Source organism: Marmota monax, unplaced genomic scaffold (genome assembly GCF_021218885.2).
Source record: "Marmota monax isolate L192 unplaced genomic scaffold, Marmota_monax_Labrador192_F-V1.1 WCK01_AAM20220418_F8-fsc00010, whole genome shotgun sequence".
In the NCBI taxonomy this organism is placed as follows: domain Eukaryota; kingdom Metazoa; phylum Chordata; class Mammalia; order Rodentia; family Sciuridae; genus Marmota; species Marmota monax.
The window spans coordinates 2,693,065-2,719,208 of NW_026692321.1; the positions used below are offsets into that span (position 1 = coordinate 2,693,065).

A 26,144-nucleotide genomic window follows, 5' to 3' on the forward strand; every position below is an offset into this window, starting at 1 on the left:
AAGAAACCTGGAGATGAGTCTGAGCCTCTTTAGCACCAAGTGGTATCTCTGGCCAGGGAGGTGCTGGGGGACTGACCAGGACCTCCGTTCTAGAAACCTGATTTGCCCACACCAGCCATGCTTTCTCTAAATCCCCTGATAAGAAATCAACTCTGCGTTTTCTGAATCCATTCACAGTCTTTCTTTGCTCTTCATCTTAAACTTGGTATTTTAGTTTCACAAGTTTACCTGTTAATTACTCGCTTAAGTAATTGAGCTTTGTATGCATATATGTCTACATATGTATGAATACACATTAAACACATTTTGTGTTTAATCATCTAGAAATATTGAGGGCACATAAGGTCAGTCCTAGGTGTCAAGGCTTCTGTGATCAAGGCTCAGTACTCTTACTAGCAGTCTTTCAAGAGACGAGTTTAGTGGGATGTGATGACAGGAAACCTTACTTCAGTGATGAAGCAAGATCAGCGGATGTCCATGAGCCCGTGTTCCACACAGAGCCTCCTCCACACCTTCCCGGTGTGAACCTTCTCCAGTGTTCGCAGCCCTGAAGTCCCACCTGCTGCCAAATCACCTCCCATCTTCCCTTGCTGTTCCAACTTCTGCCTCCTGTCACTCTTCATCCTTTTACTCATCAGCCGTGACATCGTGCTGTGAGTGGACCTGGTCGGTGGGGCTACGATGTCCTCCCATCGCTCCTTGTATCTGTTCATTTCTGCTTTATAGAACCATCCTGCCTTCTCCTGTGGGCGGGGGCTTTGGCCGTCTTCAGTTGGGCTGTCACATGGCGTGCTGCTGGGCATATTCTTGTACTTATCTCTGGCCCATAGTGTCATTTTTCTTGATGAGACACTTAGCAAGAGCATCTGGGCCAAAGCTGAATTCATGATCATATTTGCAAGGAAATGTCATGATTTTCAGAGTGTGATGGTTCCAGTTCACATGGTCTTAGCAGTGAGTAGTAAATGTTTCCTTAAATTCTGGCCTTTCTTGTCCCTGAAGCTGTCATTGATTGTTCTTGATCTTTGCTACATTAGCAGTAAAGTGGGACGAGTGCACAGCAGTGTGTTGTGCTGCTTTTCACCTGGCCAGTCGCTGACCGGCTCCTCTATGGTGCAGTGACGTCCATTGGTCGAGTCGCCATTGGATCGTAGTTTTCCCCCATTGATTTGAAAGCGTTCTTGCCTATTTTTTGAAAACTGTTGTTAGCTTCCTGAGTTTAAAAAAGATTTTCTCCCAGACTGGGCCATATATTTTCATTTCCTATGAAGTATCTTTTTGATGACTAGAGGTTCTGGATTTTAACACAGACTCTATCACCCTTGCCATTATATTTAAGATATTCTGTATTCCAAGGTCTTAAGTCGCCTCCTTGTATTTTGTTTTAACATTTTAAAAATTATTTAGAATTAATTGTTGGGTGTGATGTAGGAATCTGATATTTTTTAATCCATAAAGAAATATAATCCCTAGGACCTGGCACCTCTTATTGAACAGCCCTTTCCTCTCTATTGATCTGAAATGCACACTCTGCTTTGTGTCGAGATCCCATAGGTCCGTGGGTTTCCTTCTGTCTCCATTATCTGTGGGTCGGATTGCCACCTCTGAGTCAGGGCAGCCTGCTGGGAACGATGTCACCTTTGGAAGAGGTCTCCATGGTCCCCCGAGAAGGGGCAGCCTCTTATTCAGTGGGGATTGGCTGTACTCGGGCCTATGTCCTTCCGTGAAATTTTAGAGATAGTTTATGAAATTAACAGCATCGGCTCCTAAAAACAACACAGCGAACATCACTGAGAATTTGTTTGGATTGCATTAAATCTGTAAATCAATTAAGAAAAAAGTATACTCTGTGTGTGTGTGTGTGTGTGTGTGTACACGTGTGCGTTTGGTGTCATGTCTGCTCACCCAGGAACATTTTATCTCTCTGTATTTATGTCATCTTGCATTTTTTGCTTTTAAAGATTGTCCTTTTCTCTAGATGCATCTCCGTCATCATTTGTGGAATTTGTTCTTGGTTCTTGGAAACAGCACATTGCTCTTGTGTATGAATTTAATTTTTATATATTGATTTTGCATCCTGTCACTTTACAAACCCTTTAATCTTCTTAATTTTGTCCGTGTGTTCTTCTGTATATAAAAATCATTTCTGAATAATGAAAAAGTTCATTTCTTTTTGATTCTTGCACTTTCTTTTTCTCATTTTCTGCTTGCATTAGGTCCTAGAGTAAATGTTGAATGGAAGCAATAGGAGATATATTTTCCTTGTGCCTGATTTTTATAAAGATTTTATAAAGAATGACATTTCCTGTCACTTTTTTTCTAAGTGTTCTTTATTAGGCTGAGGAAGTTCCCTTGTGTTTCTGTTTTCAGTTTGTGTTTTATGTTTCCATCATAAATGAATGTGGAGATTTATCAAAGGCCTATTCTGCATGTACAAGGATGACCTAGAGTCTCACGATTTTTTTCTGGTTGTGTTATATTACTTACCATTTACTCAATGTCGAGTTCTCTTGTACTCCTTGGAAAAACCAGCTTGCTGAAATACACATCTGATGCACATCTGGATTCTATCTGCTCATATTTTGTTTTAAATTTTTGATTCTTTACTCATGGGAGAGTTTGGCCTGTTTTTCCTTTCTTTAACTGCTTTTGTGTGTTTAACAGTTTTCTCTCTCTCTCTCCCCCCCCGCTCATTTTCTCTTTTTCCGCCATTCCCAGAAGGTTTTGTGTATCATATGAATTATCTGCTCTTGAAATTTTGGTAATATGCAACTGGAAGTAAGACCTCATGATCTCTCTGTGGAAGGTTTCTGACTAGTCGATGGTTTTAGAGCTTACACAGATCCTTATGTGGTTCCTTGCACTCCTGTTTCTCTGGAGACAGTTTTCTTGTATTTTCTAGGGTGTATGCACAGTCCCTTACTTCCCATGCTAATTAGCATGAGTGTATACATAGAGTTTTAAATCTTTTCTGTTTTTCATGCCAAATCCAGTATAGACTGTCTGTCTTTGTTCTTCCTTGACCAACTTGCCTGGTAGTGTATATTTCATTATTATTTTTACAAGAACATTTGGGCTTTGGAATTTGTTGGCCTTTTCATGTAACTGGTTTTTGTTTGTTTGTTTGTTTGTTTGTTTGTTTTTGCGTGTGTGTGTGTGGGTGTTTGATTTTATTCTTATCTCTTAAGGGTCTTTGCTTTTTTTCTGTTTGTGTTTAGTCTGTAGTTTCTTTTCTACTTCCCTAAGCTGGAAATTGCTATATAATTTCTAACCCTCTTTTTCTTTTATTATAAGCAGTTAAGATTATGAATTTCCCTCTCAGTACTGCTTTAATAGCATCTCATAGGTTTTGTTAAGTTTATATTTCCATTAAATTTTTAAATTTCCATAATTTCTTATTTTTAAATTTCCATAATTTCTTCTATATCATGAGTTATTGATAATTCTTAGGATTTTTAAACATGAAAAATCTTTTTATTATTGCTGTCTATCTTAATTGCATTGAGGACAGGATACATGGCCCATATGGTACCTGTCATTTGAAATTTGCTGAGTGCTCATTTCTGCCCTAGTAAAATGTCAGTTTTTGTAAATGTTATGTGTTGTGAATTCTCAGCTTATTGACTGTGGGTTTTTATGTGTCTATTAAATCTAGATTGTTTATGGTGTTTTTTTTGTGTGTGTCTTCTGTATTTTTACCACTTTTCACATTTGCTGTATTAAGCAATGCATTCTGAATTTCCTCAGTGTGACAGTGAGTTGATCCTTTTTCAATAATTCTACTATTTTTGCTTTTCATATTTCAAAGCTATTGGTGTGTATGCAGTCAGAGTTATCACAGCTCATAATGAATTGAACTTTTATCACAGTGTATCTCCGGTTTCCCTGTTTTTTTTTTTGGCTGTAAGGCTTATTTAATTACTTATTTTTGACCGGCATTTTCCTCTACCCTACAACTTCTGCTCTCCTGTTTCTTCTGGATCCTCATATATTTCTTTCTTTTTCAAAATCCAGTTTTCACATTTCTTTCTTTTGCTGTCAAGCCTAATCCATTTATTTCTCATGGTCTTATATGTTTGGAGTTTTTCTCCAGATGATCTTCTTGTTTTTTTCTTTGTGAACACATTTGTTTCTTTGTGTTCTTGTTCCCTTTGTCCTTTTACAGTTGGGGAGTTATACACTTTATTTCTCTTCTCTAATAGATACCACTGAAATTTTACCATGTGTAAAATTAAAGAAAAACATTTAAAAAAATTTCTTAACTCCTTTCTTCTCCCAAAGCACAAAGGCCCTGAACTCTGTGATTGGCAAAAAGACATGGGGGATCTGCTGCTGTGTGCTTTTCAGTTTTGCTGTGGCTGGTTATTTCCCGGGGGTTGGGGGTGGTGGTCAGGGAGCCTAACAGACCCTTCTTCCTTGTTCCTACAGGCCTGGTTCACGCGCGCTCCTTGGTCCAAAGCCTGTGTCCATAGTCACAGCATCCAAGCGGGTAGAGACCTTCTGCTGCTGTTTCTCTTGACCCTGGTGTGGACGGTCAATGACTAGGCAATATCAGATTGTCAGGGTGGAAAAAAGTTATGTTTTGGTTGACGTGAACCAGATGGATGACGCAGATCTCATCTGTGCAAGGCGCAGGGGGCTTCCACATCCATTGTACAAACAGAAGGAACACAGCTGTGTGAACATGAGTCATTTACGAGTGTGTTCTGGATTCATTTATTCGGTAGTTTTGTTACCCTCGTTTTTTGGAGTAATCGTGTGGACACACGTGGAGAGACCCATGACCTCCCTCCCCACACAGATAACTAGTATGCTTCGAAAACCTCTTTTTCCCTCTTTGTTTTTAGTGACTTGAAGCTGCGGGGCACTTCTTGGTCTTGTTGCTGCCTGTGGTTGTCGGGTGTGTGTGGCCCCAGGCTGGGCCCCTTAAGATCAGCACGTGGCCTTTTGCTTCTGTATGACTCACTGTACGGCTCACAGGAGTCTAAATGTAGGGTTGGAGATGGTTCGGCTTACAGATCACTGAGTTGTTCAGTGCAGGGTTTCACGGGTTCCTTGGGGCTTAGTGGAGAAGGGGCCCTTTCTCCACAGGAAGCCATTGTCTTAAAATTGAGTTAAAGCAAAATGCCAGCCAGGCCCAGATTGGACACGCATGGATCCCATGCCATGCCAGGGAACCCACGGGACCCCGAGAGCTCGCATCACATTCGGTGCCTACATTCAGCAGAGGAGAAACCCGAAGCCAGAGGAGTGGCAGGGTTACACCAGGGTTAGGCCGGAGTCCAGGGCCCCCAGGCCCCGTCCAGGCCCCCTGCTGCCCATGGCCTATTTCTACAACCAGGTGGAGTTGTTCCCCCACACAAAGCCACTTAGGAAACGATGGGCACATTTCCCTTCTAATTATTTCCTTTCAGGTCAGCACATGTCTAGACACTTTGGTCGGATGGCCCCTGCTGTCCAGTAGCCTCCGAGCTGCCCTGGTGTCCTGGGGTGTTGTCTAGCCTGGAGGACCCTGAAGGGCCTCGGTCCCGGAGCGTGGGGACGGAAGCCCTGTGCTCCTGTGCCCGGTGTTTGCCGGCCTTGCGGAGCGCCCGCGGTTTGTCACCGAGGAGCTGGTTCTCCTCGAGCAGACAGACCACTGCTATTTCTGGGCTGTAAATTTCTAAAGCTTCTCCCCCTCCACCTCTCCAACCACACACTGGAAGAGAAGTGTGTTTGCAGCTATAATCGGCACACTTAAATACTAGTTAAATGCACAGTGAGTACAAAATCCGTACAGCGCCTGACCCTGAAAGAAGCTATAAAAATATGACAAGGCTGTGAGCCCTGTGGGGCCTGTAACAACACGGCGGTTCCTCCTGGCCTTTTAGAGCTCACTGGGGGTCCAGAATAGCCCAGGCCGCGTGTGATGGGCAGTCTGATTCATGCACGACTGTGTCTGACACCAAGGAGTCCGGGCTGCCCACTGGCAAATTCTTTTCTTATTTCTGTTTCTTTTTTTTTTTCTGGATTTTTTTTTTAACAGATGCAAGGTAGTAGGCTTTATTTTCCAGTGAACCCGTTGAAGACAGCCCCCTTTCTCAGCATGGTCACCATCCAGTATACAGTCTGCACGGGGAAGAGTGGCAAGGCAGGGGGCAGGAGCTGGAGGTGCTGGCGTGGAGTAGAGGCCCTGGGCTCCTCGGCTCCAGCCTCCGTGGGCCCCTCTGTGCGCTGTCTTTCATCTCTTTTCTGGAGTCACCTCGTGGATCCTGGGGCAGTGCCCTTAGCAGAAGAGCAGTTCCTGTTAGCCCACACTGCGGATGGCAGGGCAGAGGTGTCCGTGGCTGCTGGAAGAGCCCCTGGCCTCATGGTAGCTTCCAGTTGGGTCTTGAGTCTGGAAATCTCTTAAGATGGAGAGTCTTTGCTTCCCATGGACCTCCCTTCTCCTCGGTGGTGCTGTTTTCATCTAGTGTCATCCTGCGATGCTGCTCCACTTCAATCCGAAAATAGCCCTCCACCCTGGAAGGGCTGGGGTGTGTGTGCACCCCTCATGCCTGTGCTGAGGAAAACACGCCGAGCCCCTTAGACTCTTCCTCACCTCAGCAACGTTCTGTTTTCTCTGCCCCGATGCTGCAGAGATTCATTCTTAAATGACAGTGTATTAAGGGACACCCTACTGAAAGCCCCATCTGTGGCTTCCTGGGCTGCATCTCCTGGTCCAGGTGCATCCTCACCTCCCAGGCCCTCAGCTCTTCCCCATCAGGGAACTGGGAGGACCCACCGTCGACCCACAGGCCATAGCTGTCCTTTCCCTCCTTGGTCAGGTGTCTGCAGGAAGCTTTCCCGAGAGCAAGTCTGTTTGAGAAACCCCTTCTCGGTCCCATGTGCCTCTGTTGAAACCACGCCCTCGCCCCTGCTCCCAGGGATGTCCTAGCTGTGACTGGGCTCTGAGTTCCGTGCAGAAGCCATGCATTTGCCAGGTGCTGAGTTTGCTGGGATGTTAGAAGGCACTCAGTGAATGTTTGCTGAACGAAGTAATTTCATTTTCTTAATATTTATTTTTTAGTCGTAGTTGGACACAATACCTTTATTTTACTTATTTATTTTTTATGTGGTGCTGAGGATTGAACCCAGGTCCTCACGTGTGCTAGGCGAGCCCTCTACCGCTGAGCCCCAACCCCAGCCCCAGTAATTGCATTTTAAAAATACCCCATTCAAATCCCCTGATATGTGTGCAAAGTGTGGCTGTTTGGAAAGAAGCAAATGTGTGCTCAGAGGAAACTGGTCCAGTGGTGTCCCCTTTGGCACTGGTAGTCCTAGGCTCAAAAGACGCTGCACAGAGAGCTGTGGCATTGGTGGGAGAGTGGGCACCCTGGCTTGTGTGACTGTATGACTCGGTCGACTCTCAGAGTCCCTGGGCTTGGGGAGCCTTCAGCTGTGAGCCTCTTGTGACAGCCTCGAGAACACCTGAGGCGTATTCTCAGAGCTACCTCTTTTCAAATGCATTTTAAAGATTTTTAAATTAGCTTAATATTGTTATTATTATTATTATTATTATTATTTCAGTACTGGAGATTGAATTCAAGGGCACTCTATTACTGAGCTATATCCCCAATCCTTTTTATTTTTTATTTTGAGACATGGTTTCACCAAGTTTCCCAAGGTGGCTTTGAATTTGCAGTCCTCCTGCCTCAGCCTCCTGGGTCTCTGGGATTATAGGCGTGCTCCACCATGCCTGGCAAAAATGCTTTTATTTTAAGTAAAAGAAGTGTCTTTGCTTCCTCCTACCGACTTTCCAATCTTGAGCTGTATGTCGCCTGGAGGTGCCGTGGCCCGTTGCAGGCTCCCTGCCCACTCAGTCCCCGTGTGTCTGTTTTTAGCAGCTCCTTATCGGGTCCTTGGTGTTTCTTCTGGGGCTGCCGCTGAGGCTGCCTAATCTTGGAAGCGTCTAGTTAGGCAGTGACAGACTGGGGTGGGGCTCTGGATGGATTTCCAGGGATGCACATGGGCTGCTGGAGGGCTGTGGTCACGTTGCCCTGGAAAGTGACAGATGAGAGATGGAAGCACAGGGCGACTGAGAAAGACGGTGTGTCTTCTGCAGTCACCGCGTGGCGGGCCCGAGTCTGCCCTGAAAGCCGGAACTTGATCACCACTGGGCTGGGCCTGGGCAGCCATCTGCAGGTCCCCCTCTGGGCTGACACTCCTGGTGAAGAGCAGAAAGGACTGGTTTATAATAAGGATACACTTGTCTTGTTTACTTCCTCTTCTTTGGTTATCACCGCTCAGGGACAGAAAAAAGGATGTTGTACATTGGCTCAAGCAGCTTTCTAAAAAGCAAGCCTCAGACCCCATGGCTTGGGGTCCCTGGCCCCTTAGTACTGATTTACGGAACCAAGCCTTGTGGCCCAATCGAGGGTGCTTTTGGTGGCTCAGGCTCCCTTTGTGGCATTATCTGCCCCAGGCGGCGACTCACACCTCCAGCCTGCTTACGTGGCAGCCTCTCTCCTGAATCACAGTGGTCAGTTTGTGGGACTTTGATGTGGCTTATTTTGTGCCAAACCACAACCTCTGGGTCCACTATTCTGGGAAAGTCCATGTGACCATAATTGATTTCCCAGAGGGTCCCTACTGGCTGCTCCTTCCCAGTCCCAGGATACTTCTGTGGAGTCTGGGGGAGGAGGCCCAGAGGCCTGGGCCTGGACGGATGCTGGGGCGGTTCCCACTTTGTCCAAGGCACCTGCCAGCACAGGACTTTGAGAGGAGGCCACCTCTCTTCCAACCACAGGGTCCTGGCCCTCGGGGCAGGTGGCCCAACTGCCTTTGCAGGACCCTGGCCCACATGGTGTTGTGAAATCGCAGTGTGTCCACTCTGCAGGGCTCTCAGTGCTAAGTGGGCCAGGGGTTCACAAACTGGTTTCGTTTTGGCATTTTTCCCCCTGAATCAAACATCGTGTGTGACTGAGCTGGGGTGGAGGACCTGGGCCCTTCCCTCCTCCACGATGTCCTTGCTGCTCGGGCTGCTTCTCTGTCCTGCACTGGCTGTCTGTTGTCCCAGGTGGCCCGAGGCCTGTGGTGCCGGTTGCCTGTCCAGGGGCCCAGGTGTGCCTGAGCAGGAGGGCCCTTGAGCTGCTTACCCTCTGTCCCCACGCAGGCTCACTGTGAACATGTGGACAGTTTACTGTCCTGCATGGTCTCCAGGAATTAGCTCTCCTGTCCAAGGGCCTGGCTGTAAGGAAGCCTGAAGGCTCATGGTCCCACCTCCTGTCACCCAGGCACCAAAGGGGGGCTGATATTTTCACCCAACCATAAGGGACAGCCAGCCCCACTCAGCTGCTTCCTGAATCACCTGCAATTATGATGGGGCGTGTTTATGTTTAATATTTGGGAGGCTCTTTTTTTTTTTTTAAAGAAAGTTTAAAAGGCACCATCCTCTGCAGTTTTGTGATGACTATAGTCAACTACGTCATTTAGAGAACTGTTTCTTGATGAGGACCTCCGGTGGCCATGTGTGCATGGCATTGACACATGTGCCTGGATCGGTTCACCCCCGAGGCAGACACCACCCTGGACTCACATGTTTCATCGATCTACCCTCTCGATGGGGGGCAGGTCCAGGCCTGCCCTCCTGTGGGTAAGGGTCTGCCCGGGATGTCCCTGGTGCTTCCTTTAACAGGCCCCTTTTCCGGGGAGTTTGCACAGCTCTGCCTGTTCTGCCCGGGCCTTCGCCTCAGCACTGGCTCTTCCGTGCCCATGTTGCAAAAGCAAACAGTAGAGCTTGGTATTAAGAAGCTGCTGCTTGCCCCACACACCCGCTAAAGGATGTCTGAGCAGCAGGTTGGGACCGGGGCTTGGTGTCTCCTGGGTGACACAGTGATATGGAGCTGGGGTGTGCAGGCTGAGATTCAGGCCCGTCTGGAAGGCCCTGGGTGCCGTACGGAGACCTGCCCTTTCTCCGGCTGCTGGGCCTCCTAGTTGCACTTCAGACCCTCCTGCAGGACAGCCCGCGTGGGGTCATTGCACAGCAGCCTTGCTCCTCTGATGCTTCCCTTCCTGCCCACGAGCAGGGGACAGAGGAAGCTTACACAGGAACACCCTTAGACCCATCCTGAATGCCCCTCTGGGGGAGGACAGGGCCTCCAAACCCAGGGGTGAGGCTGGCCATCTGATACTCAGAAGCATCCCGGCCCATCTGGGACTCCCAGGACCCCTCTCTGGGGCTTGGTGCCATGCAGGTTGGGAACTTTCACAGTTTTGCTCTTCCCGCAGGATGTCTGGGGGTTGCCAGGAGATGGAAAATATGGAAAGGAAACAGGAGGTGGGAGGTGGTGGGAGGGAAAGGTGAGCCTAGACCTCAGCAGGATTCTAGAGTGAGCTCCGGAGACGGATCAGGCTGCGGGTGCACACCCAGGGCAGAGCTCCTGGGTTCTCGGGACTTACCAGCACAGGGCCGGTGTCTCATCTGCAGGTGCCACCTGCATCCGCCCTCCTAGGAGCTCGCTCCCTCTCTGTGCTCCTCTGTTTCCTGAGCCCTCGCAGCTCTCACGTTCCGGGGCTCTGGGGAGATGCGCAGCCTGCCCTGGTGTCTGGGAGGGTGGCAGTGGAGCTGCCGCAGAGCTGGGTGGAAACACCGGAGGGAGGAGGAGAGGGAGAGCGTGTGGCTCTGCTGTTCTGCTCCGCAAAGCTCTGGATTCTTCTTGGTTTCCCCCTGGAGTGGGCCAGAGAAGGCGGTCCGAGGGGACACCTGTCTGGAATGGGATCTTTGCACAGAGCCACGGGCACTGGGGCTTCCAGATGCCCTCTTCAGTCGGCCTTACTATTCTAAGTGAGCCTGGCTGCAGTTGGCTGCCGGCGAAGGAGAGAGTTTTTTGCTTTGTCCCTCGGGAACCGAGTCCATTGGGCTTCTGGGTCAGCAAGAGCAGCCACAGAGGTACTGTGGGCAGCAAGTACCGCTACACATCACCCAGGAAACTGAGCGCCATCTCGAGTTTAAGGAGCAAACAGTTGTCACTCGCACGTATCAAAGTGCAGAGAAAAGATGATGGAAGTCAGAAGAGCCACTGGTCTGCTCCCTCCTGGACGAGGCATGTTTCTCCCTTTGGACCCTCGGTTTCCTCACTCACAGGAGGCGTCGGCCATGCCAGACAATCTGCAGCCCCTCCACCTCTGAGAAGTCCCTGGCAAGTGTGCTTGGGCCAGAGTGGGGCTGTGAGGACACGCACGTCTCTTGCCAGCTCACCCGCTGCAGGGTTCGGGCTGTGCTCACACACAAGAGGCTTGTTTACTTCCTTTAGCAGGAAGACACCGACGAGAGTACTGGCCTGTGCTTGATTTTGAAATTGGCGATGAAGTGATTGTGTGAAGTCATTGGTCAGTATGATGCCAATTTAAAGTGTGTGTGTGTGTGTGTGTGTGTGTGTACACTCACAAGTTTGGTAGTGAATAAAGGTCTTTCTTTCTTTTTAAGCGTACTCTGTTGTTTGAAACGAACTCCGGTTTGCTGAGTGTCTTTCTTGGTTCATGGATTTATGGTTTGTCTTTCATACATCATTTCTTTTTTTTTTTTTAAGACAGCAGGTGAACCTTTGGAATTGAAAAAATAATAAATGTTGCGCTGTCTTTGACCTGAGGTTGATCAGCCCACGGTTGTCTTGTAGGTATTTGATTTCTGCTCTGATTCTGTTTTTCGGCCTCACTGCACTCAGATGTCATGGTGATAACCGTTGTGCACCATCCGGGGCCGACAGGAAAGACCACGATGTTTTCTGAGGGTGGAGGTATTTTTGAGATGGATCCCGTCCGGGGCGCTTTTCACCTTAGAACGCGGACCTGGCCGGCCTTTCCTGAGTCCTGCTGTGCCCAGGGCTCTGGGAGTTGAGCTCTTGGTGTCTAAAAAGGTCTGATAGGGATCAAACCTGAGCAGTCGATGATCTGGAGAGATGAGGTCTGCACAGTAGGGACATGATTCGTATTTTGTTTCAGGAGCCACGGGGCCTGGGAGAGGATCCCTGCAGGCTCTCCAGTCTTCCCTGAGCACCTGGCTGTCCGCTCTGTCCTCCTGCCGGCTTGCTTTCCACTCCTGGGGCAGCGCCCCTGTTCTCTGGAAGCCCGCTTCCTCTCGTGTGGGCGTTCCTGGTGGGGCCACCTAGGACTAGGTGCTCTTTCGCCAGGGGACTCCCAGGCTGGGTACAATGCCACAGAAACGGTGTTCATTGCAGTGTCTGGTGGCATCTGGAAGTCCCTGAGGCTTACTAACCTGGCCACTCCTGCCGTGTCTTTTCACCAGCCACAGTCAGCCCGCTGAGGCAGGGTGAAGCCCTGTCCCTCGCCCAGGGCTCGGGCCCTCTGCAGAGACTGCGTCAGGGATCGACTGGACAGGGCTCCAGGTTGAGGCCCTCAGATGCCATTTTGATCTTTTGGGCCTTTGTGTCATCGCTGAGGGGAGATGACACGATTGTAAGGTGGTTTACAGAGACGGGTGGGTGAGGTGACTGTGTGAGAAGCCAGGAGACAAGGAAAGCCCGGACCTCGGCTAGAGCCAGGCCTCCCTGGGAGGGCCGTTGGCCTCTAGAGGCCCAGCTTCCTGTGACTCCCTTTTTTTAACTTTAAAAACGTTGTTCTTTTGGGTTATCCGTGACAGGATGTGTCTTGACATGCCGTGCACACGTGGAGCTAACTTTCCCTTCTGTGGCTGTACACGATGGGAGCTTCACTGGTTGTGTGTTCACATGTGAACATGGGAAAGTCTGTCCAATTCGTCCCACTCTCTTTCCCATTCCTGTGCCTGCTCCCTTCCCCCCATTCTCCCCTGTCCAATCCAACGAACCCTCGTTCCTCTCTCCCTGCTGCCTATTGTGAGTCAGCATCCACATGTCAGAGAAAACGCTGAGACCTTTGGTTTTTTGGGACTGAATTATTTCACTTAGCATGATGGTCTTCGGTTCCATCCATGTACTGGCAAATGCCATGATTTCATTCTTTTTTATGGCTGAGTAATATTCCATGTGTATGTATATATATATATATCACATTTTCTTTATCCATTCATGTTGGGTCCATAGCTCAGCTGTTGTGAACTGAGCTTCTAGGAACATGGACGTGGCTGTGTAACGGTTGTACGCTGATTTTAAGTCCTTTGGGTCTATGCTGTGGCTCATTTTTGAGGACACCTCTTCTGAAATGTGCCTTCCGCGGGGAGATACTGAGGTCTAGACTGAAAGGGTGGCAGGTGACACCTTGGGCCCACAGGAGGCGTCGGCCTTCGCCACCCGAGAATGCAAGCCTGGCCTTGGGGGGCACCTGGCTGCGAGGAGCCTCAGCTGAAGCGTTGGCCGCACATTCCCATCAGCCCAGCCCTGTGCTGCTGTGGTCTGTTCCTCCAAGGGCTGGTAGCACCTGGCCTGGGACAGGGCTGCTCTCTGACCGCGTGGACGTTGGCCGTCGTGTGTGGGTCCTCCGTGGCTGGTCTCCCCCGCTCCACCGCTGTCCCGACTTCCTTCCCTCTCAGGCCTGTTGATGATGGGACGTCCACGTCTGCTTAGCAGCCATCGGCCGGCGCCTGCAGGTCCAGGAAGGCGAAATGGGAGCGCCCTGCGGGAAGAGGACCTGCAGGCACCGGCACCGGCTTCCCTCCCTCCGTCCCGCCCCGTCCTGTGTCTGCTTGTAGAACCTGGTTCCCGACTCCTCTGTGGGCCGGCGCCTGCTGAGGAACTGGACTTACAGGAAGGAGTTCACTGTGGCCCCCGGCCGCCTGCCAAGCCAGGTGGCAGCATGGCTCCCGACCCCCCAGCCAGGCAGGACAGTTGTCTTTCTGTTACCCGATTTTAGGGAGGTCTGTGTATTCAGGGCTCTTACAGAGTCTGGGGACTGTGCCTTAGAGGGGGAGGACACGGTGTGGAGTTAACTCGGGTGGCTTTGCTGTGCCCGGGTGACTTGGTGGCACCTGTGGAGTTGATGGACAACAGTGCATTGTGGAGTGGACAGGCCCCAAGTGCATGCGGAGGTGTTGCGAGATTCCATCTTCAGGACGTCCCGGACAAGGTGCTTCCCTGGCTTTCCACGCAAACAGTGAAGTAAGCACGCCACGGACCAGTCGTTCTTGCTGTCCCTCCTTTACCTGCCACATGGTCGGGGTTTTATTTGGTGGATGGACAGACAATTTGCCTGTATGTTTATTGGGATTTTCATTTAGTTAACTCATAGCTTTTCAGCAGGGTGCACATGTTGGTTTCAAGAAGAATACAAATTCAGTGTCATTCAAAAAAGAAAGGGCTGAAAAGTCTACGTTAAAGAAAAGAATGTGTAGAGATGATTGAGGGGAAGCGGGGGATTGTGGGGATGGGAAGGACAGTCGAATGAGACAGACATCATCACCCCTATATACATGTATGATCACACCACTGGAGTGACTCTGCACCATGCACAGCCAGAGGAATGAGAAGTTGTGCTTCATTTGTGTACAATGTGTCAAAATGCATCCTACTGTAAAATAAATTGATAAGGGAGGGAGGGAGGGAGGGAGGGAGGGAGGGAGGAAGGGCTGGGCATACAGGCATGGACTTATAATCTTGTGACTTGGGAGGCTGAGACAGGAGGACAGCCTGGACAACTTAGCAAGACCCTGTCTTATCATCTATAATGAAGAGAGATGGAGAAGTAGCTCCGTAGTAGAGCCCTGCTGGGTGCAGACCCCGACACACACACACCAAAAAACAAACAAAATGGATAAAAGGAAAACCCAGCCAATGCCGGAACCACACAGTCACTGTTGATGGAGTTGTTCACTTAACAAAGTTGTCCTGCCCTAACCTTCCAGCCACTGTTTGCCTTATTTCCTAAGGCCTACACTGAATAACAGCAGGAGAAGGTGGTGGCTAAATGAACTGTGCAAGGACCATGGTGACAATGTTGGCCAGAGAATCTCTGGAGTATTTTAAGGTTGTAGTTATTTTTTCAAATCTTGGCTATTTTCTCACCTTCCAGCTACGATGCAGAAATTAAAAACAACAACCACTGAAGACTGAACAGTCCCGCTGGTGTAACCACGGTGTCTGCCCTGAACCTGGAAAATTGTCCCTGAGGTTTGTTTGGGGAGCTGGATAAATTGCCAGTGGAGAAATCCCAGTCCTGGAGTGTCCAAAGCGTCCCACTGTCCAGAGCGTATTTTAAGGTGAAGATTAATAGGTGGAGCTGAATTCCCTTCACTGGCTACCCCACCCTTGTGTGTTTGAAGTGCAGTAAATATTGGTGGGCGAGACCTGACCTGGAGGCTGTTTGTCAGAAGGATAGTAGGCAGCGGCCTGTGAGCCGGGCGGGAGGCGGGTCTTGAGGGCAGGTGCGTGGCTTTGCAAGGCTCTGCTGCAGGTGGGCGGAGGCAGGTGCTCTGTTGGTCCGTCCTGGGCATTTCTGCCTGGCGGCCCTCCTGTCCTCTGAACAGCACGGTTCTGCCCTGCGCAGACCCCTTTCCTGGCAGACTGGCTTTCTTGTTCCCTCCACACAGGCTCGTGGCCACCCCTGAGGGCCAAGACCTCCTGCCACAGGCTGTCCTGGCAGTTCTCTGCTGCTTCTGTCCCCGTCCCCGTCCCTCCCTGTGTCCAGGTCCTCATCAGTCCACACCCATCACTGTCTATGTAGGTCCTTGTCCCTCCAATGACAGTCTAAGTCATCAGAGAAGTTACTACAGTTGGAGCTTTGAAGTGGTGTGTGAAACATGGCCCCTCCTGTGCAGAGAGGGGGCTGCTCTGTCCTCTTCCTGACTGCCCCCCCCCCCCGGGAGGCATGTGGCAGTCACAGCACCAGGAAGGAGGACACTTATGAGGTCTGGTGGGGCCTCCTGTGGCCCACTGGGTGTGCCCGCCCCTCAGTGCCCAGGGCCCATCAGTGCAGAGAGCCCCTGTGGCTGGAGGGAAGCCTGGGGGACATTTGGCAGGTCAGTATCCCAGGTCCATGCCTCTTAGAGGAGGTGACAAGAGACAGACTGTGACTGTGGCTTCCCAGGCTCCCTGGCGCTCTGCAGCCTCTACCACGGAGGTGGTCTGTGGGGGTGGACCCTGGTCTTTCCTTGCCGTGGCCTTTCCCAGGACACTCCCAGCAAGTCACCTGCACAGGAATCCTGTCTCTGGGTCTGGTGCGTGGAGCCAGGTTAAGGAACGTCCCCAGACCTCTGTGCTCCCAGCTGCACACTGAGGGCACTCCCAAGGGCTGGCTGGGGACCAGATGAATTAAAGGGTATGCACGTCCCTTGAAGCTGGGAGCACTGACCCACTGGACTCCGGGACTCCTTCTTTGGAGGACTCCTGTTAGCATTTCACAGAGCACTGGGGCTTCCGGGCTGTGGGTCTCTAGTTGATGTCTGTGGCAGGAGGACAGTGCCTCTCTCAGGACTCTTAATGCTGCGACTATGGGACACTGGTTTTTGACTGTCCTCTCGCACTGTGGCTGTTCCTCCTGAGGGTGTTGCAATTCTGACAGGGAACAAAGTGGTATCGCAGCTGAAGACAGAAGTTACTGACCAAGATGGTGTTGCGCAAAGACAGCGAGGCTGGGGCACCCGGGCCTCGTGCAGTGGTCATCCCACCTGGCCAGCCCTTAGTCAAGCTCCATCCCTCTCAGGGCCACCTCTTTGAGGGCTAAAGAGATGCAGTCTAGAACCTTCTGACTTTCCTTATTTGCTTTAGAAAACACAGCTTGAGAATATCCTGGAATCTGTGGGTGGAGCCTTTCCATGGGTCTGGGTGAAGGAGGGCAGGGAATGCTCAGGACTCAGAGCAAACCCGTGGTGCTCACCACCCAGCAGACTGCGGATGGCCGCGCCTTCCCTCTGCACCAGCTGCAGGCTGGGCCGCTTGCCTCCTCTGCAGGGACTCCTCTGGTGGCCTGGTGCTCTCTGACCTTCCCACAGCCTCCTCTCCAATTTTTGAGCCCAACTTATTGCCTCCAAATCATAATATCTACAAAATTTAGTGCACAAAATTAATTGCAAAAAATAAAGAGCGGATCTTGTAGGACACAAGCTTTGTGTACCCGCCACGCTCACTGTTGGCTCTCGCTAACCTGCATTCCTGAACGTCTCCCTCCCTTTTTGTGGTCCTTCCTGTATAGAAGGCGCAGCAGGTGCCCTTGGAGCCTCTGGACAGTCTGGGGAAGCAGAAGTGCTCCTGCCGGGCTCCCTGTGCTCTGTGTTCACATCTCTGCTGCTTTTTGCCTTGTCCCTGTTGCAGAAGCTGCAGTGGCTGGACATCAGCCCCTCAGGAAGCTTCACAGGGCCCTCCAGGGACAGGAGTGCAGTGTCCCCTCCTGTGGCCCAGCCTCTGGACGCTTGCCCCATTTTATACTGCTCCCTTGTCTGGGTTCTTGAGACGGGCTAATATCTTTGGCTCTGTGAGACCTGGTGGGTAGAGAGGGGCAGGGTGGGGTCCCAGTGCCCAGCTGTTCTGTATGTGATTCCCATCTTGCTCATCCTGTGCCAGGCTCAGGGATGCCCAGGGCTACTGTGTGGGGTGGCCTGAGCATCAGTGTCCCACCGACCGTGTGCCTGGGCAGGGTCTGCAGACAGCGAGATGGACTTTGAGGATGAGTGGGAGACGTTCCCAGCCCTGCTGTCCAGCAGACCTCTTGCCCTCTGCACATTTCGGCAGGGCACAAGCCTGTGGGACTGGACTGCGGCTTGCTGAACAGCAGGGTCACATGTTCCAGAAACAAAGAACCCTGGTGTCTCCGTGTGGTGGGGTGGCCACCAGGCTGACCTGGGAATTGGAGTCCTGCCTCCTAATCGGTTTCTGCTGTTTGACTCTGGCCCTGGGTAAACTTAAAAATGTGGATTGGAGAGCGGGGTGCCTGGGGTGCTCCTGGCTCTGACCGACTTTGGTGTGGGTGTGGATTGAGCTCCCACTCCCCACTTATCTTTCCTGCCCCTCCGCCTTTCTGTAGGACCTGGAATGCTCTCCACTGTAGGACAATAAGAAAGTGCAAAACATACATTTCTAGATTTCCTGTCCGGTTCTTTTGACCTCCATGTGGCTTTCTCTCTGGTCTTTCCCTGCTGGTTTAAACAAGGGAGAGTTTGCGGGCCGGTTCATGAGCAGAGGCCTTGAAGGAGGAGGCTCATTTCCTTTTGCACGGACCCCGGGTGGAGTTGGTCCTTCCTCCCCCGCCCTGCCCACCGTCTCAGCCAAGTAGCTGCAGAAGGTAGGGCACCTGGGCACAGCCACTGCTGCCGAGACCAGCAAAAGCATATGCAGAGTGCGCTCTGACTTTCCCGCCCACCTCCTCTTCCCTTCCTCGTCCCCACTCGCAGTGGGACTTTAGGCACAGGTTCCCGGGGCAGGGCCATCCTGTAGCAGGACGGAGTGGGTCTGAACTGCTGGAGCGTCCTCCTGTATCTGTCAGAAGGTGGGAGAAACCTCCCCAGATGCAGAGCGGTTACGTAACTTCCCGTGTTCACCCCACGGACGCTCTTGAACTGCACATGAATCTGAATATTTAGAACCTAGTTTTCCTTTTTAGAGCAACTTTCCAGGTGGGTGGGACTGAACGGAAGCAGCCCCACGTGGCTTGTTCTGTGGGCTAATTGCTGTTGCTTGGGGTGGGAATGTGGCCCTGCAAGAGTCCCCTTGGCAACCCCGCTGTGGCCTCCTCTCTTCCTGGCCTCCAGCATATGAACTGTCTTACCTTAGGGGTTGGCCATTGGCCACCCATGTTTCTTAGGACCACAGTTAACAAGGCAGCCACCTGTGTCTTGGTTGTGTCCCCACCAGGGCTGGGCACTGTGTGTGCTGATAGGGACAAGGGACAGCCTTCTGTTCCTTGTGCAGGCCTCAACTCCCGGAGGAAAATGTCCTGCAAACGTGGAAATCTGGCAAAGCCCATCAGTAAGAAGGCTGATGAGGTCACTTGTGGCTCGACAAGTGTGAGTCCTCTAACGATGGCAGTGTGGTGACCACAGCAACAGCAGCAGCATTACCAAGACGCCCAGAAGACGGTAGAAGTTGGGGTCTACAGCCGGATTGCTTTGGCTTGAAACTAGGCTGTGATATTTACTAATTTTGTGACACTAATTGTGCCTCCATATTCCCATAAAATGGGGATAAAGCTTCCTTGTCCATCTTGCTGAGAGGATCACATGGGGCAGTGTGCATCCAGGACAGCTTAAGACAGACCAGGGTGGCGAGCTGTGGTTACCAGGCGACGTGCCACAGCTGTGGCTGGGTGGCTGAGCTGGGATTCAGACCTGCTGGCCCTGATCCTGGAAGATTGAAGCTTTCCAGTACAGGGTGTCACCTATGACACTGGGCTCAGGCTCTGTGGATAAAGAGACTTGGGCTCTTGTCCCATGATTGTCACCTGTTTGTCATAGACAAGTTGGGGTAATTTTATTGCACTTTTCTCTGTTTCCTCTGTGGGAATGGCACCAGAAGGACATCATATTGTCATCAAGCCAAAAGATGAAATGCTTTTGTCAGGTGGCCCAGAGAGCAGGCTCTTCCCGTCACCTGACAGTTCCAGGCTGGGAGTCTCTGCACAGCTGCCCTGGCAGACAGGTAGGGAAGGACCACACCGGGAAGTGCCTTCGCGGCAGGCTGAAGCTCTGGGCGTGGGAGTAGAATCATAACACCTCTTTGTTACTGTACTCAACACTGTTCAGAGGCTGGGAAAAATAAGATTCTCACCACTACAGAAAGCCGTCTCTGCCCTCCAGGTCAGCCTATGGTCTGGGGGCCCAAGTAACTTTTGCTGGAGCCCAGCCTTGCCGTTGGTTCTCTCACTATCTCTGGTGGCTCAGTCGGAGTGGGTGGTGGCAACCCAGACCCCGTGGCCCACAGAGACTGACATACTTACCTCCTGGCCCTTTACAGAGAAGGTTTTCTGACCTCTGGCCTCCACATTTCCTGGGCTTCAGGGCAGCACAGTATTCCCTGTACAAGGACGAGCGTGGGCCTTAGGATCGAGGGGTGCAGTCCCTGTTGGGGCGGTGGCCGGTGCTCACTATTTGGTCTCGGATCTGTCCTGTGCCAGCTCCAGCTCAGTATTGGAAGGTGGGAAGGGAAGCTGGCGGATTCCTGCTCACCAGCAGCAACCCGCAGGGTGGAGCCTTCAGGAGGACTGGCAGCTGGGCACTGGCCTCGTGTTGTTAAGAAGCACAAGGCTCCTGCATGGCACTCCCAGTATCATTGCAGAGCGTGATCATGCAGAGGATTGTGGGTAAGTAGCTAGAGCCACACTGTCCAGTCCAGGCCCTGTCTCCACCACGCAGGGCTCCGTGGCATCAGCAAACTCAGTTTTCTTCTCTCTGGGGGGTGACAACGCCCACCTCACCAGCTCTATGGGATGAAGGGCTGGGGTTGGCACCGTAGTCCTGCGGATATGCTGCCCATTGTCTTTCCTGTTTCCTGTCGGCGTTAACATTGCTTCCTTTTCCCTTGTGGGAAGAACAAACGCATTGGATGGCTGGCACCTGGCTCTCTTGCTCCCTGATCTGACAGACGCCTGTCTAACTCCTCAGCTCTGACAGGCGGATGAGTCAAGGATATCACACCTTTTGACAATAAAATAAATTTCAGATTTTAAATTAGGAAGAGACTCATAGGAGAACAGATATACACTGACATTTTTGGAACTCAGCTCAGGGAAGAAAACGTGTATCAAAATATCATCTGGAACTTTCTCCATAATTTATACGATACTAAAATACATTTCCTAACTTTGAGCCGGCAAGTGGAGTCTGGAATGAGCAGGCATGATTCCTCGGCTTGAGAGAGACCAGAAGAGGAGCCAGAGCGTCGGTTTATTCTAAATTATCATAATGGCATTCATGTTTATTAAAATCTTTGTTATTTCTAAAAATCCATAACGTTTATGACTGAAGTCATTTAAAGTTTATACTGAGAATGTGGTGACATCTGTGTCCATCCTTTCTTGCCCTGCCCAGGTCTCCCCAGATCATTAGGTGGCAGTTGTCATTAGAATCCCCGGGTTCCCCATGTGAGTGCAGGCGCACGCAGGCGCAGGGATGTGAGCGCCCTCTGCTCCTTGGACGCCAGGAGGCTGTGCCCTGGAGACTGGGGGCCCTTCATTCTTCCTGTAGAGCGGGTCCCTGCTGCAAGCCATCCCTGGCGTGTTTCAATAACCCCCTGCGTGGGCTGGTTCCAGCCTCTCTGTGTTGCCCTAAGCACCACCAGGGCTGCCTGCCTGTGTTGGCCGCGGGGGATCATCAGGTCAGCGAGGGAAAGGCAAATTTTTGCAATTCGCTGGCACATCCCTGTTTCCCGTTTGCAGGGCTTTGCGCTCCAGCCGGGAGGTGTGCTGGTGGCTCTAGCCAGGGCCTCACGGACAGAAGGCTTTGCCAGACGGTTTGAGTGTTTGCACATTTGTTCTTAGTGAGCAGCATCTGGATGTAGTGAAATCTGCAATCCTCTTAAGAGTGCATACACTTGGGGTCATTTTTTTTTTATCAGGAACCCCTGTCTCGTCCTTTGATCATTTTCATTAAGTTGTTGCTTCTTCATCTACTGATTTCTGAAGGTTGTATATATTAAGGAGACTTTTTGTCTGTGATAAGTTTTGCAGATTTTGCATTTTTATTCATTTTGACTTTCCTGGGCTTTGTGGTTTCTGAAATGTATAGCTATAAAGGCATGTTCGAGGAAGAAAAGCAACCTCTCGATCTAACCAGTGTCTTCATGTGTCTCCCTGCATCTGCAGTGACCCCATCATGAGCACGCGGCTCTTCTGCTCACCCTCCACTACCAGCACCACTTGCTGAAGGCCCCGGTTAGAACTGCAGAGTGTTCTTCCACACACAGGCTCCCATTTTTCTGTTTTGACTGGTCTGATATCCCTTTTGAAATAAGATACTGATGCACTTCCAAATTCCTGATATTGGGAAGAGCTGCGACGAGCATCTTCATGCCCCACATTCTAGTTCCACAGATCCACTTCCAGAATCAGGGCTACTGGATTGAAGTATCTGACACTTTAAAATACGCCAGCAGTGCTGCATGTTGCCTCTCAAGACAGGCCGTGGCGCCATCAGCCACGTGTGTTTACTAGTTCCTCCAGGACCGTAACCAAGCTGTCACAGCTTTTACAATGTGCCGCTGAGTTTATAGGAGGAAAACGAGCCCCATCGTTCTGCCCACCAGTAAATGAAAGTGCAGAGAGAAACCCAGGAGCAGGGCCAAGATTGCAGAGCTGGCCCAGGGCGGGCCTCGGCCAGGAGCCAGGCCTGCCCCATCTCAGGAAGGGAGGCTGGCTCCTCTCCACACAAGGGCAACCCGCCCACGTGCAGGTGACTGGACAATGTCCTTCTGAAAATTTCAACAGAAAATTTATTGGACCCAAATCAACACTGAACATCAGTGGTCCTTGTTTAACAAGCATTTTTATTTTGCTGCCGAGAAAATCACACCTCATTGCTGGCAGTTATCAAGTCATCCACTCAGTAAATATTTACTGTCCACGTGGCACATTGTTCCATGTAGTTAAAGCTACAGGGCTCTCCATACTCCCTGGACTAGGAAGCCTTTCCCTGGCCCAGGAAGTGACTTCTAGCACTGCGGCCAGGTTTTTCCCACGTGGTAAGTTTTGGAGGGTCACTGAAACTTTTTTGATGGCTGTTTTATGGAGTGCACGCTCTGTGTTGGCCCTGGCATAAATTCTTGGGCTACAGTGGTCAACAAAGCAGGCCAAAGACACTGCCCTCCTGGATGTCCAATTCTGGAGAGAGAAACAGGATAACAGGAGAGAAGCCAAGCGCTAGACAGCGAGGGTGGTCAGTGCTGGGTGGGATTTGCATTTACTGTGCGCGCAGTGGGGAGGCACGGGACTGTTCCCAGGGAGCGCGAGAGACTGATGAGACCTTGGCGTGCCAGGTGTGTGGTCAGCAGGAGCCCCAGGCGTCTGCACCAGCCTCCCACCTCCTCCTCCTGACACAAGGCTAAACAGGCCAGGGGAGGGCCAGGAGGCCTGTGGCCCTCTGTGGCCCTGGGGAGCAGGGATCTGCATCGTTGCCCAACCTCGGGAGCCTCGTAGCTGGCCTCTGTGGCAGCGCCCTGTGACAGACTGGGGTGAGGAGACGTTGGTTGGACGGAGTGGGCTTGTTGTTTTTGATGCTGTGATTTTGTACTAATGATTCTCGAGTGACTGAGGAGCCAAGTGAGAGTCCTTCAGAACACCTGGTCCCATTAGACCCATTACCACTTCAGCAACTGTGCCCTCTCCCCAGGCCGCTGTCTGCAAGCACAGGGACCCCTGACCAGGTCCTCGGGGTGCGGACCCAGTGTGGAACGGGGCTGGAAATAAGCAAGCTTTCTCGTCTTGTGATCTCATGGGTCTTCCCAGACAAGTGCTTCTCCCCTTGAAGACTGTTCCCAGTCCTCATCGGGGTTTTCCTGGGAATAATTGGAAGTGTTTGTCTCTGTTTTCCTCCAGGAAGGCTTGCGTCAGTTCATCTGACAAGGCTCAGTTCCCCCAAGGCCGGGCTCCGCACAGACCTTCGTGCCCAGGACGCTCAGGCTGGTTTCTGCAGTCTGAGCTCCGATGCTCTGGGTCTGGGCTCTTCTTCTCTTTTGGGGAATGTCCTTGAAATTCAAGCTCTGTTTCTGCACCTGCAGGGGTCGTTGCCACCATGTCGGAACTCATTTTGAGTAAGTTTTGGGGTTGGCTGTTCTGCCTAGTGGATCTTCAGTGTCATTCCCAGAAACATGGAGAGTGGGGGTGTCTTGCCTACTGGGAAAAGAGGATAGGAAGGGGCTTGCAGTATAGCTGTGACTGCAGTCTCTCCATCTCATGAATCCCTCTGCCGTGGGGTCCCCTTACCAGGGAGGGGGCCTTGGGGGGGAGCCTTCCTGAGTGCTCACTGGAAGAGAGAGATGTGGGGCTCGGGGGTGTTGTAGAGAGGCTGTCTCTGCAGGGCTGTGAGAGCTGTGGCAGATCCAGCCTCGGCCTTTGGGCTTCAGTGCTGACCGAGGATGTGGTGATGGATGGTGCCTCTTCTTGCAGGTTGGAGACACGCATGTGAGATGGCAGGTGTCCCAGGTGTCAGGACAGACATTGGCTGGCACTGGCCAGGAAAGACAGCAGAGGGCTTCTGTATAAGTGTGGTCGGGGATGCTGAGCTCAGGGTTTACTTCTGCATCCTGGCCCCTGAATGACCTGTTCCTTACCTTCTTAAGCCAAAGGCCTTATTGAACACCTGGTGGACTCCCTAATGCAAAAGATTTTCTTCTTATGTGTAAAAGTCACAAGAAATGCCCACTCTTTCTCAGAGGGCAATTTCTTGTGATTCTAAAGGTGAAAGGGACACGTTAGCAATTGCTCCTTTGTGTGGGGAACAGGCGTTACTGCTCATCATGAGCTTTCCTGAGCTCCACGCAGCCTGGAGCAGGGGACATGCTCCCTGGAGCTTGGTGGGTGTCGAGGGGCATTGGGCTCCAAATCCCGGACTTGCTGCTTGTGATCTTGGGATTTTGGGTGATTTGTTTAGTATCTTTCTTAAACCTTAGTTCTTAATCTGTTGAATGAAGATGATTGGATTGACTTTCCCTCTCCCTGGTGATGACGACAATTGAATATAAATTGTTCTCAGAATATAAAGTGGAAGGCAGACCCACTGCAGCTAATCCCAAGTGTATCCCAAGAGGCTGTGAAGCATGACTGGTCAGAAAGTAGGTGTCTGGGGCCCCTCAGTGTTGCCAGCTGCAGGGGTCCTGCTGGGCTCCACAGAGAGGAGGAGCCAGCCTCTTCCCTCCAAGGAAGCGGGCACTGCCCACTAGAGCCTAGTAAGAGCCTAGTATTTTCCTGACCTAGTTAACTAGGCAGCAGTGGGAAGAACAAGATACAGCAGTCTTCTTCTCTGAACAGGTTTTTAAGCAGTCGGCCCATGATACTGCCTCCCTGATGGAGTTGGCACTTTTGAGAAGGAAGAAGAGGTGCCCTGGTGGCTCTGGAGTGAACAGGAGGGACAGAGGACGGACGATTGCAGCGGTGGCTGTTTTAAAGAGAGGATCAGACGGTTGGGAGAGGGGGTAATTTAATGGAGAGTAGCCAACGTTGGGAAACTTAAGAATTGGTGGCATTAACACATCATTAGCTCTGCAGAAGTGGCTGGGGGAGTCTTAGGCAAATTGTGCTTGTTTATATGAAGGAGGGCCTTTAACAGTTCTCAGACCTTTACTTCATTGGAAAAGGGTCGAGGCTCCTGACACACAATGCCTTAGCTTCTGCCCAGCCATGGCGCCAGTGGGTCATAAAACTGAGTGATTAAAAGTCCACTCAGCCTCTGTTCAGGGGTGGACAGGAGAGTGTGGAAATGGCATAGAAAAGAGACTTGCCCTGAAAGGGCTCCTTGTCCAGGTCAGGGAAGCCAGGAGTGTCCTGGCGGGAGTGGCCTGTTGTGGTGCCCTCGGATGTTCCTGAACCAGCTCTGGACATTGGAGTTGGATGGACGCAGCTTGCCAGGTGGACGGGCATTGGCCTCGTGTGTGCCCACTGTGGGCTGCTTGGCAGGCTCCAAGTGGCAGAAGGGGAGTTCAAGACCCCAGTTTTCTTTTTCTGTAAGAAGTCTCCTGGGAGCTCCGTGCCTGTGCCTGGGGCTGTCCTCTTTCTAGAACAGTCCCTGGGGGGCAGGGTCTGCATGAGCTTGGTGTGAGAGGGGAAGGTGCAGACTTGTGAGAACACAGCTGTGGCGGAGGCAGAGAGGAGCCCCAGCCGCCAGCTCCTCCTCCCAGCAGCTCAGATTCCACAGGCGCATTGTTATGCAAATACTGGGCCATTTTCCGGATGCAGGTGGCTCCCTTCCTGTCCTTGGTCCTGACCTCTGACCCACTGTCCTGGAGGATTTCTGGGGGATTTCCTGACTGTGCAAGCTTTGTCAGGAGTGCTCCTCTGGGCCCTGTGCAGCCTCCCTGATGGAGGCCAGACTCAGAAAGCTGGGGTTGCCAACTTCTGTGAAGGGCAGGAAAGTGGACAGTGTAGGCCCCCAGGGCCTCCGATTGATTTTTTGTTTGCTTGTGACTTGTTTGTTTCATAATCTTTAAAATGTAAAAAAGAAAAAAAAAACAATTCTTAACTTTCAGGCTGTATCCACCGTCCGCCCCCGTACCCCCCCAAAAAAAGCCTGACTCAGACTTGAGTCTCTGCTGCTGAGCCTGCGGGGTACCGTGGAGCCA

General features: G+C 51.2%; 1 protein-coding gene across 5 annotated transcripts in view; it reads left to right on the plus strand.

Annotated features, from left to right (window-relative positions):
* The window catches only part of Rnf144a (ring finger protein 144A), a 105,939-nt gene that overhangs the window by 32,789 nt on the left and 47,006 nt on the right, over positions 1-26,144 (plus strand). The window contains exons 1-2 of one of the 5 annotated variants that reach the window (XM_046441193.2): positions 22,458-22,553; positions 23,407-23,621. The exons of 3 other annotated variants lie outside the window; for them this stretch is intronic. In XM_046441193.2, coding sequence (XP_046297149.1) covers positions 23,603-23,621 — 19 coding nt within the window. In that variant the 5' untranslated portion in view covers positions 22,458-22,553; positions 23,407-23,602. Of the gene's footprint in view, positions 1-22,457; positions 22,554-23,406; positions 23,622-26,144 lie in introns of those variants that run through there. One more of the 5 variants, XM_046441198.2, reaches the window with a different exon arrangement.